Here is an 18,894-nt window from a genome sequence, read left to right on the forward strand (position 1 = left end):
CGGAGAAATAACAAAAGTGGCTTTATTTTTTACTTTCAAAACAGCTTGAAGGGTTTCTTAGCTGGCTACCCTGGGGCTTTCCACTGAATTCCTTTTTTATTTTCCTTTTTACCAACCTAAGAATCCCTGCCCCCCTCCCCCCCCTCATATTCTGGCGGGCTTATGGATGCCTTAATTTACAACCAAATTTGGCCTTTTCTATAGCTGGTTTATAAACCTTCTCACTTTTGCAAAGCTGCTGGGTCAGATGTGAGTCTGGGCTCCCAAAGACTACTGTTTTGGCCTACGCTTTTACATTATCACTGCAGAACTTTTTTTTTCTTTTTTTAATCTATTTCAACGTTCTCTTAAGCCATATTGGGTGGAAAGAGGGGTGGAAGCTATTTCCAGCAACAGCTCTCGATTACTAATAATCAGTATCTGCAAGCTGCAGCGGCAGAGTGGGGTCTTGGTTACAAATTCGGGCTTCGGCGTCGAGCAAACCTTGCCCCAACGGGCCTTTGGTAAGTAATTTATTCTCCTCAGTCTCTTCAGGTCTAAAACGAGGACAAAACACATACCTTTCAGGAAAGGGCGGTGTGAAGACTAAACAAGCCAAAAGATGTTAAAAGTCAAGAATGGGTGGCCCATTATAATTAATTACTACGATTTTTATGATTAACCCCAGGCCTAAAGCCAGTTTTGCCCTAGAAGTCGGTCCTCCGCAGGAGACAAACGCCACCACGCTCAGGCCCGCCTCACGCAAAGCCTTTCCCTAAAGGCCTCGGTGCGCAGGCGCGCTGGCATCTTCTAGCGCCGCTTGCTCCCGTTGTGGAGCCTGGGGCTCGCGCAGGCGCATGAGCTAGGCGCGCACCGTGTGAGTATCGCGCAGGCGCCGCCAGCCTGGGGAGGCGAACGGGCGTTTGCCATGGCTGAGGCGTCCCGGTGGCACCTAGGCGGTGAGGGGTGCCTCTAGGGAGTGGGTGGGGCAGAGCAGAATGGGCAATTGCAAATATCCTGCAAGGAAGTCTGTAGCCCCACGTGTATTCACGTGAGAGATGACCTCCAGAACGGTTAGCCGTCGCAGCCTCCCCTTGAGAAGCGGAGAGGGACTGTGGACCCATTTCACAGACAGGAAAAGTGAAGCCCTGAGGGAACATCTTGCCCCTTGCCGGAAGCTGGAGCTGGGCGCTGCCACATGCTGTATAGTGGCCTTCTCTAGGCCGGCCTTAGAAGGCCTTTGTTGATCTAGGGAGTAGTGGCCTTGGCAGAACCCCAGGCTGAGTCCTTTTACCCGCTCCAGCAGGAGCCAGCCATCACAAGAAGCAGAGTTAACAGGAGGAGAAAACGATTAGGGATAGAGGAGGGGGTTTTGTTTGCTTTGTATTTTGCTTTTTCAGTTTAAAACAAGACTGGTGAGGAAACATCCGGGTTATAAAATTCATTATATACGGTCATAAAATGATTGCCCACTATCACCATGGGAAAATGTTAGTAATTAGTCCTTCTTCATAAAAGTGAGAGTAAAAACATAACCAGAAGCCATTGGAGCTTTCCTTCACACAGTGTAAACAGCTAAAAGCGCCTGTGTTTTTCCATCCCTATTAGTTATATATATTATAAATTAAGGAAAATTTTTGTTTTATATCTCACAGGAACTCCAAAACATAAGCTGCATTACAGAAAGGAAGTAGAAATGAGAACCACACTTCAGGAGTTCTTACTCTACCTTATTTTTTTAATAAACTTATGTATATGTAAGTACACAGATGTAGATGAAGACACTGTTTGAACTAAGAAGTTATGTGCAGATGAAAAACAAAACGTATGGATTTTATAAAACCATAGGCTTTCAGACTACTGAAACCTCTCAAAAAATAATGACACATTTTAAACATCTTAAATTCATTTAGGTTGACATTATTTCCAATTCTTAAGGGGCACAACTTTAGGTCACAGAAGTAATAAAAAGCTTTCATAGTCAACACTGATTTAATTAATTATTCCTTTCTGTTGGCAGTTCTGTCTTGAATATAATTATTCCCTTGAGTTGCCAATTCATGATTTCTTTTAGAGCGATACAGATACATTAGCTTTGCTCTAGTTTCATAGGTCAAACTACAAATGAGGCCTAAGAAGTTAGTCTTGATGTCTGCTTTGTTCTTTTCCCTGGCCTGTTACAGAGTTAATAGTAAAATATGCTAGTTCCGAGTCACAGAAGATATGAATCAATGCAGATCTTTAGGGAGGACCAGGAAAACATCTCAACCTACATTCCTCCTATCTGTGGGTCAATATCATTGACTTAATCAGTATTAAAGAGCATTTTGTCTTTACAGCACCCAACATATAGTAGATGCAAGCTCACTGACTGGACTTATGTTGGTACAGCATACATAGTGGCAATTATATATTGGTTAACTAATTAATTGGTATTGTAGGGGTGAGCTTGAGTCAGATTTGGATTAAAAAGACAGCTTTAGCCAATCTTATAAATTAAGATATTTTAGATTGCTTTTTAAGTGCTTATTACAAACCATTTGGGGAGTGGAAAAATATTTAAAGGTCACTCAAAATCCCATTATTCAGGGATTTTTTTTAAAAAACACCTTTTCATAATTAGGAAAAGTTGGAAACAAATCTCCAACAGGATTTGTTTAATTTTCGGTATATACAGTGAAATACTATGCAACGTTAAAGAATGGCATAGGCTCATGTGTGCCATGGAATGATGTTGAAAATATATTATTTCTAAAAATAAAGGCCTTCTAGCAAAAAAAAAAAAAGCACCCACCCACCCCTAGGAAGAGTGAGAACAAATACTAGTTAATGTTCTTCTCAATCTTATCATGTGCCAAAACATAGTTTTAAATGTTCCACATGAATTATCTCACTTACTTCTCATAACAAAACTATGAGATAGGAAATATTATCCCTATGGTGGGACTCAAACCATTATCTGTTTGATTTTAAAGTTCATAGCCTAAACTACTCCCTATATTATGTTGCCTACTCTCAATATTGGGAACAAAAAAACCCATCTTGCAGAATAGTATGTATAATGTGATCTCAGTTTTATAAAAATAAAGTTATTTTCTCTGTAAGTATGTATGCATTTAGAAAAATCTGAAGAATATATGCCAATCCTAATTCTAGCAGTGGGATTACAGGAAGCTTCTTCCTGTTTTGTATATTTCTATTTTAGTTTTTTTTATTATTGCTCTTAAAATTAGAAAAATAAAATTGAATTTTCCAAACAAAATTGAGAACAAATTACAAGTACATTTTTAATCCTGATAAAAATTGTGTTTTTAAATGTAAATTTTTAAACAAAAAATTCTTCTCCTTAGTGACTTTTGGGATGGTAAACCCACATATGTATTACTTAAACAAAGTTATGTCATCTCTATTTTTGGACACGTCTGTGCATGGTGAAGAAAGAATCAACTTTAAGTCTATTCGCAGCATAACTGACTTTTGGAAGGTAAGATGTCATGTGACTTTGGATGAAGTAGCTTTAGGCATTGCATAAACAAGCCCTTGGCACACATAGTAGGCACTTGATACATATTTATTGAAGGAATGAATAAAAATGTCATTTCTTTAAACTATTGGAATCAATCAACCACTAAGTGTTTATTGAGAACCTGTGTTCTCAGTGTGATAGAGTTCCTATAACTTTAAAAAAGTGATATTTGTTTTTTTAACATTATCTTTGTATTTGGGAAATAGATTTCTTATGTGGGAGTTAGGATCCAAAGTCAGTCTAAAATTGTATACAGTGAAAATTACCGTTAAAAATTCCTTAAATTGGGCTTCACTGGTGGCTCAGTGGTTGAGAGTACACCTGCCGATGTAGGGGACACAGGTTCATGCCCTGGTCCGGGAAGATCCCACATGCCGTGGAGCGGCTAGGCCCGTGAGCCATGGCCGCTGAGCCTGCGCGTCCGGAGCCTGTGCTCCACAACGGGAGAGGCTATAACAGTGAGAGGCTGCGTACCACAAAAAAAAAAAAAAAAATTCCTTAAATTGCCCATAAATTAAAATATATGTGATTTTGGTGTACAGGCCTGTACTCGTGTGTGTGTTACAGTAATGTACAGTATATAATAAAGAGTACATTTACAAAATATAATTTTATAGTGTTTTTAATTGCATAAGAGTATCATTCCTTAAGCATTAGAACAGACTTGTTTTTTCTGTTACACTTAGCAAGATGTTCACATTATGAGGAAAGAACAATTAAAGGAACAGCAGTTTCAGGTATCCCATGTCACAAACATTGGGACATACAAGGAAGAGGTAGGGAAGGCTTTCCAGAGGTGATCACAATTCAGTTGAGTTTTAAAGGATGAGTAACAGAAGACCATCCTAGGAAGAAAAAACGATATGTACTATAAGTAATTCATCATGTTGAACTATGTTTGGCATTATAGGCATATAGGAGATGAGGTGGAAAAGACCAAACTATGAATTGAACAGAGGTCTAATCATGAATGCCAAGCTAGGAATTTGAAACTTATCAAGGAGACAATGTCATTTCCTGAGAGTGAGAGAAGTGTGAGATAAGGCAAATGATTAGAAGTCATTGGTTTAGGCCAAGTGAAATATGAAAGAATGATAGGAAATTTTCCCTGAGACAAGAAGTGGAGCCCAACTGCTGCTTTTTTACTGTGCTGTCTTGAGGTATGTACGTGGCCAATGGCAAGTAAGACAAAGGCAGGAAAGAAAAAAATGAACCCTAGGCTTAGGATCTCTTAGAAGGAGCACGTAGTGACAGAGACAGAAGCAGTCACCACCGCCAGAGTTGGAGAGGAAAGGGGGGACACAGATAACTCCGAGGTGAAGTCATGAATTGTGGCTATGACCAGTCCTGATATTCATGTATTGGGGGAGAGTTTTCAGTATACCCCTCGGAGAAGAAGGGTTATGGAACTAAATGAGTTAATACCCGTAAAGTGCTTAGAGCAGTACATAGTAAGTACTCAGGAAATGTTAACCATTTTCGTTATCATCATCAACATCATCATTTACCATTACCATTATTAATAGTGGCTTGGCTAAAATCACTGATTTTTATATTCTTATGGATAACATTATGAATGTAGATTCTGTTATACACTTGACATGAAATATTTTTCCCATAACATTTATTTTTCTATATGAAGTTTATGGAAGGACCCCTTTTGGAAGGCCTGTACTGGGACTCATGGTACAATAACAAGAATTTGTATGACTTAAAGAACAGCAGTCGCATCTACTATGAGAACATACTTTTAGGAGTCCCCAGAGTCCGTCAACTAAAAGTCCGCAACAACACGTGCAAGGTCCATTCATCCTTTCAGTCCTTGATGAATGAATGTTATGACAAATACACTTCTGAAAATGAAGATCTGTCTGATTTTGGCCTTAAATATGATACTGAGTAAGTAGTATAAAATTACACGTAACTTTTTCTAGCAGTTACCATTGTATCTTCAAACAACTGTGAAAACATATTTATTTTCCAAATAATACCAACAGGGGCCTGGCAGGTAAGGAGACTGTTTCAGTAATAGTATCAAAGGAAGACTCCGAGATGCAGTGTTTAGAAAAGGAAGAGTAAACCTGTGGGGTTTTTTGGAGTTTTTTTTGCGGTACGCGGGCCTCTCACTGTTGTGGCCTGTCCCGTTGCAGAGCACAGGCTCAGGACGCGCAGGCTCAGTGGCCATGGCTCACGGGCCTAGCCGCTCCGCGGCATGTGGGATCTTCCTGGACCGGGGCACGAACCTGTGTCCCCTCCATCGGCAGGCAGACTCTCAACCACTGTGCCACCAGGGAAGTCCACAATCTGTTATTTTTTTGTTTACTAAAGGATGTGAAGTGTTTTTTTTCCAACTGTGGTAAATGAAGTGCTAAGTCATATTGGACACAGGGCAAAGTGCCCATTTTTGCTTTTACAAAACTCAATCAGCTTTTCTGGCTCTGGCAAGATGCCCTCAAACACATTCCAAATGCTTCTTGGGATCCCTAGGGAGTGTCTTTGGTGTAGTCTGTTGCTTTCTTACTCTGGCTTACTTCAGTGATATCTTCTATTGTTGCCAATGTTGAAAAGGGGCAGTTATGTTTTACAGACACTGCATCTGATGATACCTGCCAAAGATCTTATGGCCTTTGTTCTCCAAAGTGGCTGAGGCTAATGCTAGTATAGACTCACGTCTACACTTTATATTGAAAATGTAAAAGCCCAAAGCCACTGACACTACCTCCCCTTAACACAGAAGCTGCTGGTATCATTGCTTTTAAGGTCATATGAAAATCATAGAGGCAAAAAATATATCTTTTTTAAAATTTGATATTTATCAGTGATGAAATATTTACAAAGTCCACCCTTTCCTACTCATAATTCCCACTCCAGAAGCAGCCACTTTTAGTTGTTTCTTCTTGTATATACTTCCTATTTCTGAATAATATGCTTATACTATTACTTGATTTTATAGTTTTATATATCTATTGTCTCTGTCATGGAAAGTGTCTGTCACATATCCCTCTTATGCCACTCCCTCCACATACACACTTCCTGTTCCTCTTAGCCTGTAGTTATACCATAATTTTTGTTAATCATTAGTCGATGTTTATTTTATAAATATGAACAGTGATTACATTTCCTTTCTTGAACAGCTACCTCTCTACCCCGAGGATTGATCATTGCTTTGTGGGTTTTGTTGACTTATTTTTTCTTTCTATGAGTTTTGGGTGTTCTTGAGGGCAACAAAGTGCTTGTATAATTCTTATAAACCTAATAAATTCATAAGTATGGTGACACATTCTCTTAAATATTATACTATTATAACAGTACTACACACTATTTCCCTTTCAATGAAAAATTACAAGATAAGTCAACTATTAATTACACATTTAAATTTGATCTCACGACTAATCTGTTAGGTATTCTAATATTCCAAATTTTCATAACAACTACAAATAATTTAAATACCAAAATTAACATTATGGATTTAGAATTTTAATACGTGTCATTTCCTGACAAACAAAATAAGAATCAATTTGTGCTTGTTTTTCTTTCTAAAATGTAACATTCATTAATTAAAACCAGTATAAAAAATTGGAAGTAGGAGAGGGTTGGTGTAATAAATGTTCTTGTTTCAGTTTAACAATCATATGGAAAATGCTCAAACACACAACTATGGAATTTTCATTAAAAATGAGTATTTTATCTTAGTGTTGTCACTTTTCTCTGCTGAAAACAAACATGGTGTTACTAACAGAAAAACAAGTTTAAGCAGAGCATCTTTGGATAATTGTTCAGGTCTGTTTTAGGAGATGAATAGGGACTGAAATGAAGAATCAAACCTTTACTTTTTGATATTGCATAACTAAGTTAAAAGTAGAAAGAATGGAAACAAAATTTAGTTATACAGATTTTACTTTGTGTACTTGCCTTAAAATAAGATACCTATATAACAATATAGACATTGTAACAAAGTTTTTATTTATTGGGCATTTATAAATGGTATATGATTGTTACAACACAGACTGTGAAGCATCTTTTTCCCCCATACTGAGACAGATATTTCTGAATCAAAACCCTGGATATTTTTGTCCTACTCAAAGACTAAAGATATGGTAAGATAACAGAGACAACATGTTAAAGAAAAAATCCGTCATTATTTTCTAGATTTCAAGTTCCCTGAGGCAACAGATGGATTAAAAATTTTTTTTCTAATAGCATGTAGTCCAGTGTGTTGCCCACAATAAGCACTAAACAATGAAAACATATTCAATCTTAATCCTTTTAGCTTAATCCTTAACTCACCATCTTGCTTCAAAATTACTATAATACTTATGAACTTAGTACTTTTTTTTTAACTACTACTTTCAACCAAAGGTTAACTTAAATTCTTAGATACTTCTCCGTCAGGCTTTCTCATCTCTCCATTATTCTTTTTATATCTAACAGATGGAAGTACTCTGCTCCTGTTATCAACTCCCCTTGGCATTGGGGATTTACTGGTGTTTACCGAAATGGGGGATATATTTTCACTTTATCAAAATCAAAATCTGAAACCCTAAACAAGTTCATTAATCTTCGAATGAACAGCTGGATCACAAGAAGCACTAGAGTTATTTTTATTGATTTTTCATTATACAATGCTAATGTAAATCTGTTTTGCATCATCAGGTGAGTTACTCGAAACCTCTTATTAGTATACTGAATTTAAAAGGCACCCAGAGCCCTCATTAGGGTTTCCAGTTTGTGCATGTTTGTAGTGAGATTAAAATCATAAGCTCCAAAATAAATATAATATAATTCTTCCAATAATGATAAAGAAGAAAGAGCAACATCATATTCAGTGTTTCAGGATATATTCCAGAACATGGAGAATTACATACAATAGGTTAGTTTTATATTGCTTAAGAATATGTAGTCTTATTTATTGCCATTCTGCAGTTGGACATATCTAACATTTAGTCCTAATGATTTCTTCCTTTAAATCAGATCATTCAAATCTGTTGATTTCCCTTCAGAATGAGCTTCTTTATTAAGTTACTCATTTTTGTCTCAAGAATAAACAATTTAAAATTCAAACAATATATAACAGTAGCCAGCATCCTAGAAATGATTACAGCCGACGGTGATTTGCAAAAATGGCCCCAGTTCTTCACATCTTTGCCATGTATATTTGCAGTGCCCTGTCACCCAGGGCAGGGTGCACTGCCCCAGAACTTGATACTGGGTTCAACCGGGTGACTTTCTTTGGTCAATGAAATGTCAGCAGATATGATACAAGCAGAAGCTTGAAAAGGGTTTGTAAATTAAAACTTGCTCTCTTGCACTTCTGCTATTGCATGAGAAGGACATGCCTGGGCTAACCTGTTGGACCCAAGAAAAAGATGACAGACATCCCCTCTCACAAGGAGGAGGACAGAGAACCAAGCAAAGAGAAAAAATTATTTCTGTAGGTCTGATTACCTTAGGTAATCTGCCTAACCTGGACCATGCTATTTGGCTTAGGCCCGGGTTCTAGAATCAAACACTGTCAAAGCAAATAGGATTACTGAGATTGAATCTGCCTGGGGATTGAATTGGCTTCTGCAAAGGGATCTGAGAATGGGTGAATACCTGATACAATTAGGGTTCTGTTAGAAAGGAGGAATGGGATAATGAACGCTAGACAGGCAAACAATAGTGTCCACTAAGTCTCAGTGAGCCACTTTTTTCTCATGAGTCTTACATTTTTACTCTGGAATATGGAATTGGCATTTACTCTGATAGGGGAATTTTTCCCCTGTGCAACATTGATGGTGAAACATAATCATGGCCTTTAAAATTTGTAAAAATGAAAACAAATGAATTACCATCAGCAGTCAATGGACATTTTACCTTTTATGTTATAGTATTTTCTTTCAGGGAATCAGCTTCTTACCAACATTATCCACCCTTTCCGATAGTCCTGGTAGGGATAAAGTGAAGAATACAAATCATTTCTATGTCCTAAATAAGAGTAGAAACAGTGGGGTAATTGGCTTAAAGTCATATGAAGAACTCCTTGTAATACTACATTAAGTCCATATTTTCTGTCTCTAGGTTTTGTGCTTATTCTATGTTACCTTTAATTTTTTTCCATATTTATTTATTTATTTGTCTCTGCTGGGTCTTAGTTGTGGCATGCAGACTCCTTAGTTGCAGCGTGCATGTGGGATCTAGTTCCCCCACCAGGGATCGAACCCAGGCCCCCTGCATTGGGAGCACAGAGTCTTACCCACTGGACCACAAGGGAAGTCCCATCTATGTTACCTTTTAAAATGTTATTTCTTAGAAACTTTAGCAGATTTTAAAACTTTTAACTGGTAGTATATCTAATCAGTAGTTGTATGGGAGCATACTGCTTACACTAAGACCTTATCCACTTACTTTCCCTTTGTACACATATCTGGCAAACTAAACTGAATACTCATCATTTTTTGCTTTTTGTTTACTAGTCTACACTTCAGATCAAAATACTGAGTTTCTTTCACTTCACTCACTTACTCAACATTGTGCACATACTATACGCAAGGTGAAAAAACAAATTCCTGTTTTCTATTTGTTCACTGGTTGTTTTATTCTTGTTTTTGGTGGTTTTTTGCTTTTTGGGCCACACCTTATTCCAGTACCAATAAGATTTGCTAATATCTTTAGGTTGGAATAATTTCATTATGGCATTGTGATAGAGATGCTGGTTCCTTAAATTACTGTCAATTCTCAATTATCTGCAGTTGTGGAGAACACTAGAAATACAGTGAACTGCCTCAAAATCTTTTTATATTTAGTATTGGAATTAATTTTTATATTTCTATTTGCATATAGATCTTTGTATCCAACATCCAGTGCCTAAAGTTAAACAGAAAACATTTGCTTTAGTAAAATATGTTATCTTGACATTTAGAAGCAAGAAGTATCTCTGATAAGCTAAAGGGGCAGAGTGTATTTCCCTCCTCTGAAATATTAAAAAATTATGAATTTGGGGGGGGGGGGGTCCTGACTAATAACAGTAACTAACAGTATATCATGTTCTTGAACATCATCTTATTCTCCTGTAGGGATAAATTAGTATCCCCGTTATGAATGAGCAATCAAAACACAGAGTAAAATGAATGTCTAGCTAAAAATCACATCTTTCTTTCTCATTTACATTGGTCTTTGACCACTGGGAATTTTCAGAGTACCAAAAAAAGTGGAGCATTAAAAAAGAAGTAATGGAGGAAGTAACGTCACGCCAAGGGCACTGGCTCCCAGAGGCAGAGGCAGGAGTTGGGGGGCTAGGGCTCTTTGGCACCTAGGTTGAAACTAGTTTTGTGTGTCTGAGGTCTCAGCTGGGAGACTTGAAGACTGGGTCTGTGATCATCTGAAGGCTCATCCACTCACAAGTTGAGTGGTGATGCTGATGGGTGCTGAGGAACTCCATGTGATATTTTCACATGGATGAGTTTGCACTTCCGAAGAGCATTGTAGATGAATTTGAAAGGGTGAAGACTAGAAGTAGATTTGCAATATTTTCCTTTGGCAGAACAGAATTCCATTAGAGCAACTTGCATTGTTAGAGAGAGGAGAGAGAGAGAAGCCTCGTTTGTTGACGTCACTTGGTTCATGAAGCCTTCACCTAGAAGTGAAGCGGCTGAACAAACCTTGAGAAGAATCATCTCCTGCTTCAATCTGCTGCTGGATAGGAACTAATCAGAGAGAGAGAGAGGCAGAAGACGGAGAGGATGGCGTCCAAGCCTTTCGTGATCACAAATCTCACCTCCACTCCAATTCCCTTTATACTTTTCTTGCAAAAATAATAATATAAATAAGGAGGTGGTGGGGTTTCCAAAAACAAAAATCGTAACATTCAACCATCTGGGGAAGGCAAAAATCCCATCCACCTCAACTCTCAGTTCGAAAGTAAAGTTGTACCGCACACAATCAGGATGTTACTTAAGAGTGCTCTTAAAAGAACATGTGGGGCTTCCCTGGTGGTGCAGTGGTTGAGAGTCCACCTGCTGATGCAGGGGACATGGGTTCATGCCCCGGTCCAGGAAGATCCAACATGCCGCGGAGCGGCTAGGCCTGTGAGCCATGGCTGATGAGCCTGCGTGTCTGGAGCCTGTGCTCCACAACGGGAGAGGCCACAACAGTGAGAGGCCCGCATACCGCAAAAAAAAAAAAAAGAACATATGGTGTGTGGCTGAGAGGGTCATGGTGCTCTGGCCAGGTGTCAGGCCTGTGACTCTGAGGTGGAAGAGCCAAGTTCAGCACATTGGTCCACCAGAGACCTCCTGGCTCCACATAATATCAAACGGTGAGAGCCCTCCCAGAGATCTCCATCTCAATGCTAAGACCCAGCTCCACTCAATGACCAGCAAGCTATAGCACTGGACACCATGTGCCAAACAACTCGCAAGACAGGAACACAACTCCACCCATTAGCAGAGAGGCTGCCTAAAATCATAATAAGGTCACAGACACCCCAAAACACACTACCAGACGTGAATCTGCCCACCAGAAAGACAAGATCTAGCCTCATCCATCAGAACACAGACACAAGTCCCCTCCACCAGGAAGCCTATACAACCCACTGAAATAACCTTAGCCACTGGGAGCAGACACCAAAAACAACGGGAACTACGAACTTGCAGCCTGCAAAAAGGAGACCCCAAACACAGTAAGTTAAGCAAAATGAGAAGACAGAGAAACACACAGCATATGAAGGAGCAAGGCAAAAACCCACCAGACCAAACAAAGGAAGAGGAAATAGGCAGTCTGCCTGAAAAAGAATTCAGAGTAATGATACAAAAGATGATCCAAAATCTTGGAAATAGAATGGAGAAAATACAAGAAACGTTTAACAAGGACCTAGAAGAACTAAAGAGCAAACAAACAATGATGAACAACACAATAAATGAAATTTAAAATTCTCCAGAAGGAATGAATAGCAGAATGAGGCAGAATGGATAAGTGACCTGGAAGATAAAATAGTGGAAATAACTACTGCAGAACACAATAAAGAAAAAAGAATGAAAAGAATTGAGGACAGTCTCAAAGACCTCTGGAACAACATTAAATGCACCAACATTCAAATTATAGGGGCCCCAGAAGAAGAAGAGAAAAAGAAGGAACTGAGAAAATATTTGAAGAGATTATAGTTGAAAACTGTCCTAATATGGGAAAGGAAATTGTCAATCAGGTCCAGGAAGCAGAGAGAGTCCCATACAGGATAAATCCAAGGAGAAACACACCAAGACACATATTAATCAAACTATCAAAAATTAAATACAAAGAAAAAATATTAAGAGCAGCAAGGGAAAAATAACATAAAAGGGAATCCCCATAAGGTTCACAGCGGATCTTTCAGCAGAAACTCTGCAAGCCAGAAGGGACTGGCAGGACATATTTAAAGTGATGAAAGGGAAAAACCTACAACCAAGATTACTCTACCCAGCAAGGATCTCATTCAGATTCAACAGAGAAATTAAAACCTTTACAGACAAGCAAAAACTAAGAGAATTCAGCACCACCAAACCAGCTTTACAACAAATGCTAAAGGAACTTCTCTAGGCAGGAAACACAAGAGAAGGAAAAGACCTACAATAAGAAAGCAAAACAATTAAGAAAATGGTAATAGGAACATACATATCGATAACTACCTTAAATGTAAATGGATTAAATGCTCCACCAAAAGATATAGACTGGCTGAATGGATACAAAAACAAGACCCATATATATATGCTGTCTACAAGAGACCCCCATCAGACCTAGAGACACATACAGACTGAAAGTGAGGGGAGGGAAAAAGATATTCATTGAAAATGGAAATCAAAGAAAGCTGAAGTAGCAATTCTCATATCAGACAAAATAGACCTTAAAATAAAGACTATTACAAGAGACAAAGAAGGACACTACATAATGATCAAGGGATCAATCCAAGAAGAAGATATAACAATTGTAAATCTTTATGCACCCAACATAGGAGCATGTCAATACATAACGCAAATGCTAACAGCCATAAAAGGGGAAATTGACAGTAACACAATCATAGTAGGGGACTTTAACAACCCACTTTCACCAATGGACAGATCATCCAAAGTGAAAATAAATAAGGAAGCACAAGCTTTGAATGCTACGTTAAACAAGATGGACTTAATTGATATTTATAGGACATTCCATCCAAAAACAACAGGATACACTTTCTTCTCAAGCGCTCATGGAACATTCTCCAGGATACATCATATCTTGGGGCCCAAATCAAGCCTTTGTAAATTTAAGAAAATTGAAATCATATCAAGTATCTTTTCTGACCACAACGCTATGAGAGTAGATATCAATTACAGAAAAAAATCTGTAAGAAATACCAACACATGGAGGATAAACAATACACTACTTAATAGCCAAGAGATCACTGAAGAAATCAAACAGGAAATAAAAAAATACCTAGAAACAAATGACAGTGAAAACAGGACGACCGAAAACCTATGGGATGCAGCAAAAGCAGTTCTAAGAGGGAAGTTTATAGCAATACAATCCTACCTCAAGAAACAAGAAACGCCTCAAATAAACAACCTAATCTTACACCTAAAGCAATTAGAGAAAGAAGAACAAAAAAAGACCCCAAAGTTAGCAGAGGAAAGAAATCATAAAGATCAGATCAGAAATAAATGAAAAAGAAATGAAGGGAAAAATAGCAAAGATCAATAAAACTAAAAGCTGGTTCTTTAAGAAGATAAACAAAATTGATAAACCATTAGCCAGACTCACCAAGAAAAAAAGGGAGAAGACTCAAATCAATAGAATTAGAAATGAAAAAGAAGAAGTAACAACTGACACTGCAGAAATACAAAGGATCATGAGAGATTACTACAAGCAACTATACGCCAATAAAATGGACAACCTGGAAGAAATGGACAAATTCTTAGAAAAGCACAACCTCCGAGACAGAAACAGGAAGAAATAGGAAATATAAACAGACCATTTACAAGCACTGAAATTGAGACTGTGATTAAAAATCTTCCAACAAACAAAAGCCCAGGACCAGACTGATTCACAGGCAAATTCTATCAAACACGTAGAGAAGAGCTAACACCTATCTTTCTCACACTCTTCCAAAATACAGCAGAGAGAGGAAGACTCCCAAACTCATTCTACGAGGCCACCATCACCCTAATACCAAAACCAGACAAAGATGTCACAAAGAAAGAAAACTACAGGCCAATATCACTGATGAACATAGATGCAAAAATCCTCAACAAAATAATAGCAAACAGAATCCAACAGCACATTAAAGGATCATATACCATGATCAAGTGGGGTTTATCCCAGGAATGCAAGAATTCTGCAATATATGCAAATCAATCAATGTGATAAACCATATTAACAAATTGAAGGAGAAAAACCATATGATCATCTCAATAGATGCAGAAAAAGCTTTCAACAAAATCAACACCCATTTATGATAAAAACCCTCCAGAAAGTAGGCATAGAGGGAACTTTCCTCAACATAATAAAGGCCATATATGACAAACCCACAGCCAACATCGTTCTCAATGGTGAAAAACTGAAACCATTTCCTCTAAGATCAGGAAGAAGACAAGGTTGCCCAGTCTCACCACTATTATTCAACAGAGTTTTGGAAGTTTTATCGATAGCACTCAGAGAAAAAAAAGAAATAAAAGGAATCCAAAACAGAAAAGAAGAAGTACAGCTGTCACTGTTTGCAGATGACATGATACTATACATAGAGAATCCTAAAGATGCTACCAGAAAACTACTAGAGCTAATCAATGAATTTGGTAAAGTAGCAGGATACAAAATTAATGCACAGAAATCTCTTGCATTCCTATACACTAATGATGAAAAATCTGAAAGAGAAATTAAGGAAACACTCCCATGTACCACTGCAACAAAAAGAATCAAATACCTAGGAATAAACCTACCTAAGGAGACAAAAGACCTGTATGCAGAAAACTATAAGACACTGATGAAAGAAATTAAAGATAATACAAATAGACGGAGAGATATACCATGTTCTTGGATTGGAAGAATCAACACTGTGAAAATGACTATACTACCCAAAGCAATCTACAGACTCAATGCAATCCCTATCAAACTACCAATGGCATTTTCACAGAACTAGAACAAAAAATTTCACAATTTGTATGGAAACACAAAAGACCCCGAATAGCCAAAGCAATCTTGAGAAAGAAAAACGGAGCTGGAGGAATCAGGCTCCTGGACTTCAGACTATACTACAAAGCTACAGTAATCAAGATAATATGGTATTGGCACAAAAACAGAAATATAAATCAATGCAACAGTATAGAAAGCCCAGAAATAAACCCACGCACATGTAGTCACCTTTTTTTTTTTTTTTCTTTTTTTTGCGGTACACGGGCCTCTCACTGTTGTGGCCTCTCCCGTTGCAGAGCACAGGCTCCAGACGCGCAGGCTAGCAGCAAAGGCTCATGGGCCCAGCCGCTCCGCGGCATGTGAGATCTTCCCGGACCAGGGCAAGAACCTGCATTGGCAGGCGGATTCTCAACCACTGCGCCACCAGGGAAGCCCTGGTCACCTTATTTTTGATAAAGAAGCAAAGAATATACAATGGAGAAAAGACAGCCTCTTCAATAGTGGTGCTGGGAAAACAGGACAGCTACATGTAAAAGAATGAAATTAGAACACTCCCTAACACCATACACAAAAATAAACTCAAAATGGATTAAAGACCTAAATGTAAAGCCAGACACTGTAAAACTCATAGAGGAAAACATAGGCAGAACATTCTATGACATAAATCACAGCATGATCCTTTTTGACCCACCACCTAGACAGATGGAAATAAGAACAAAAATAAACAAATGGGACCTAGTGAAACTTAAAAGCTTTTGCACAGCAAAGGAAAACATAAACAAGACAAAAAGAGAACCCTCAGAATGGGAGAAAATATTTGCAAATGAAGCAACTGACAAAGGATTAATCTCCAAAATATACAAGCAGCTCATGCTGCTCGATATCAAAAAAACAAAAACCCAATCCAAAAATGGGCAGAAGACCTAAATAGACATTTCTCCAAAGAAGATACACAGATTGCCAACAAACACATGAAACGATGCTCTACATCACTAATCATTAGAGAAATTCAAATCAAAACTACAATGAGGTATCACCTCACACCAGTCAGAACAGCCATCATCAAAAATCTAAAAACAATAAATGCTGGAGAGGGTGTGGAGAAAGGGGAACCCTCTTGCACTGTTGGTGGGAATGTAAATTGATACAGACACTATGGAGAACAGTATGGAAGTTCATTAAAAAACTAAAAATAGAACTACCATATGACCCAGCAATTCCACTCTTGGGCATATACCCTGAGAAGACCATAATTCAAACAGAGTCATGTACCACAATGTTCATTGCAGCTCTATTTAAAATAGCCAGGACATGGAAGCAACCTAAGTGTCCATTGACACATGAATGGATAAAGAAGATATGGCACAGGGCTTCCCTGGTGGCACAGTGGTGAGAGTCCGCCTGCCGATGCAGGGAACACGGGTTTGTGCCCCGGTCCGGGAAGATCCCACGTGCTGCCGAGTGGCTAGGCCCATGAGCCATGGCCGCTGAGCCTGCGCGTCTGGAGCCTATGCTCCACAATGGGAGAGGCCACAACAGTGAGAGGCCCACGTACCGAAAAAAAAAAAAAAAAAGATGTGGCACATATATACAATGGAATATTACTCAGCCATAAAAAGAAACAAAATTGAATTATTCAATTCAATTGAGGTAGGTGGACCTAGAATCTGTCATACAGAGTGAAGTAAGTCAGAAAGAGAAAAACAAATTCCGTATGCTAACACATATATATGGAATCTAAAAAGAAACAAAAAAATTGTTCTGAAGAACCTAGGGGCAGGACAGGAATAAGGATGCAGACATAGAGAATGGACTTGAGGACATGGGGAGGGGGAAGGGTAAGCTGGGACGAAGTGAGAGAGTGGCATGGACATATATACACTACCAAATGTAAAATAGCTAGTGGGAAGCAGCCGCATAGCACAAGGAGATCAGCTCAGTGCTTTGTGACCACCTAGAGGGGTGGGATAGGGAGGGTGGGAGGGAGATGCCAGAAGGAGGGGAATTGGGGATATATGTATCTGTATAGCTGATTCACTTTGTTATACAGCAGAAACTAACACAACATTGTAAAGCAATTACACTCCAGTAAAGATGTTAAAAAAAATAGTAATGAATTGAGCCCATAACCCTGAGAAAACATATTTTGTACAAAATAACTGATTAAAGTACACAACATCACTGACTAGAAATTTCAATCACGTTAGGTACTGAAATATAAATCCTTGAAATGCAGTGACTTTCACAAACCTCATTTTACAGATTGGTGGCAGAATTCCCTGCAACTGGAGGAATACTTACTTCATGGCAGTTTTACCCTGTGAAGCTCCTTAGATATGTTAGCTACTATGATTATTTTATTGCTTCCTGTGAAATCACATTTTGTATTTTTCTTATTGTCTTCACAACACAAGAAGTCCTAAAAATAAAAGAATTTAAATCTGCCTATTTCAAAAGTAGTTGGAACTGGCTAGAATTACTACTTTTGGTGGTAAGTATATGTTCACAGATATGGTTGAAGGGAATCACATCTGAACCCACCAATGAGAGAGGTTTAAAAAGCACCTCCCTCATCCAGGACTTATTTTAAAAGCTTTAAGTATCAATAATAAAATGAACTGTCATAGTACATACTAATGGTGTGCCTCCAAAAGGGAGAAATCTATTTTTTTCTCTCTGATTTGGTCCTTGGCCCGACTAGCATAAACCTAGAGGAATAAGTGATTCCATACATATTATGATTTGTGGGCACAGTAGGTCTCCCTACTCCCACTCAAAAAAATGTATTTCTCTCAGGGCCTCATGTTGAAAATAATGATTCTTTTGGGGCAAGGTCCTTTAAAATGTACTCTTGTATGTTGCCTAAATCTGCTTTCCTCTTTACACTGAATTTTTAAATAGGCAAAAGACAAGCCTAGGCAGAATACTGAAGGGGGGATAAGGTTTGAGCAGCCAGAGCGTAGCTTGTAGGCACAGAGGATGCCACCAGGATTGGGGAAATAATCCTTGAAGAAACTCCAAAGACTGCCCGTTCTTATCACTGGAAAATACTAAAATCAACATAGAGGTGTGGGTAGGGTGGAACAAATCGTAAGAGATTGGTTTTAGGAACAATGAACAAATATTCTGGCTTATACAACCTGATCTTTCACTCTTATTGGCCCTTAGTTATAGCCAATCCAGTATATATATATATATATATATATGTGTGTGTGTGTGTGTGTGTGTGTGTTTTTGGCAGTACGCGGGCCTCTCACTGTTGTGGCCTCTCT

The 18,894-nt window shown here is 38.4% G+C and overlaps 1 protein-coding gene across 1 annotated transcript in view; it reads left to right on the plus strand.

Moving 5' to 3' along the window:
* Positions 1-907: 907 nt before the first annotated feature.
* The window catches only part of PKD2L2 (polycystin 2 like 2, transient receptor potential cation channel), a 40,412-nt gene continuing 22,425 nt past the window's right edge, over positions 908-18,894 (plus strand). The window contains exons 1-6 of the mRNA XM_007461404.1: positions 908-938; positions 1,635-1,736; positions 3,330-3,463; positions 5,148-5,404; positions 7,937-8,158; positions 17,885-18,113. Of these exons, the coding sequence (XP_007461466.1) occupies positions 908-938; positions 1,635-1,736; positions 3,330-3,463; positions 5,148-5,404; positions 7,937-8,158; positions 17,885-18,113 (975 nt within the window). The remainder of the gene's footprint in view (positions 939-1,634; positions 1,737-3,329; positions 3,464-5,147; positions 5,405-7,936; positions 8,159-17,884; positions 18,114-18,894) is intronic.

Source organism: Lipotes vexillifer, unplaced genomic scaffold (assembly GCF_000442215.2).
Source record: "Lipotes vexillifer unplaced genomic scaffold, Lipotes_vexillifer_v1.1 scaffold217, whole genome shotgun sequence".
NCBI lineage: Eukaryota > Metazoa > Chordata > Mammalia > Artiodactyla > Lipotidae > Lipotes > Lipotes vexillifer.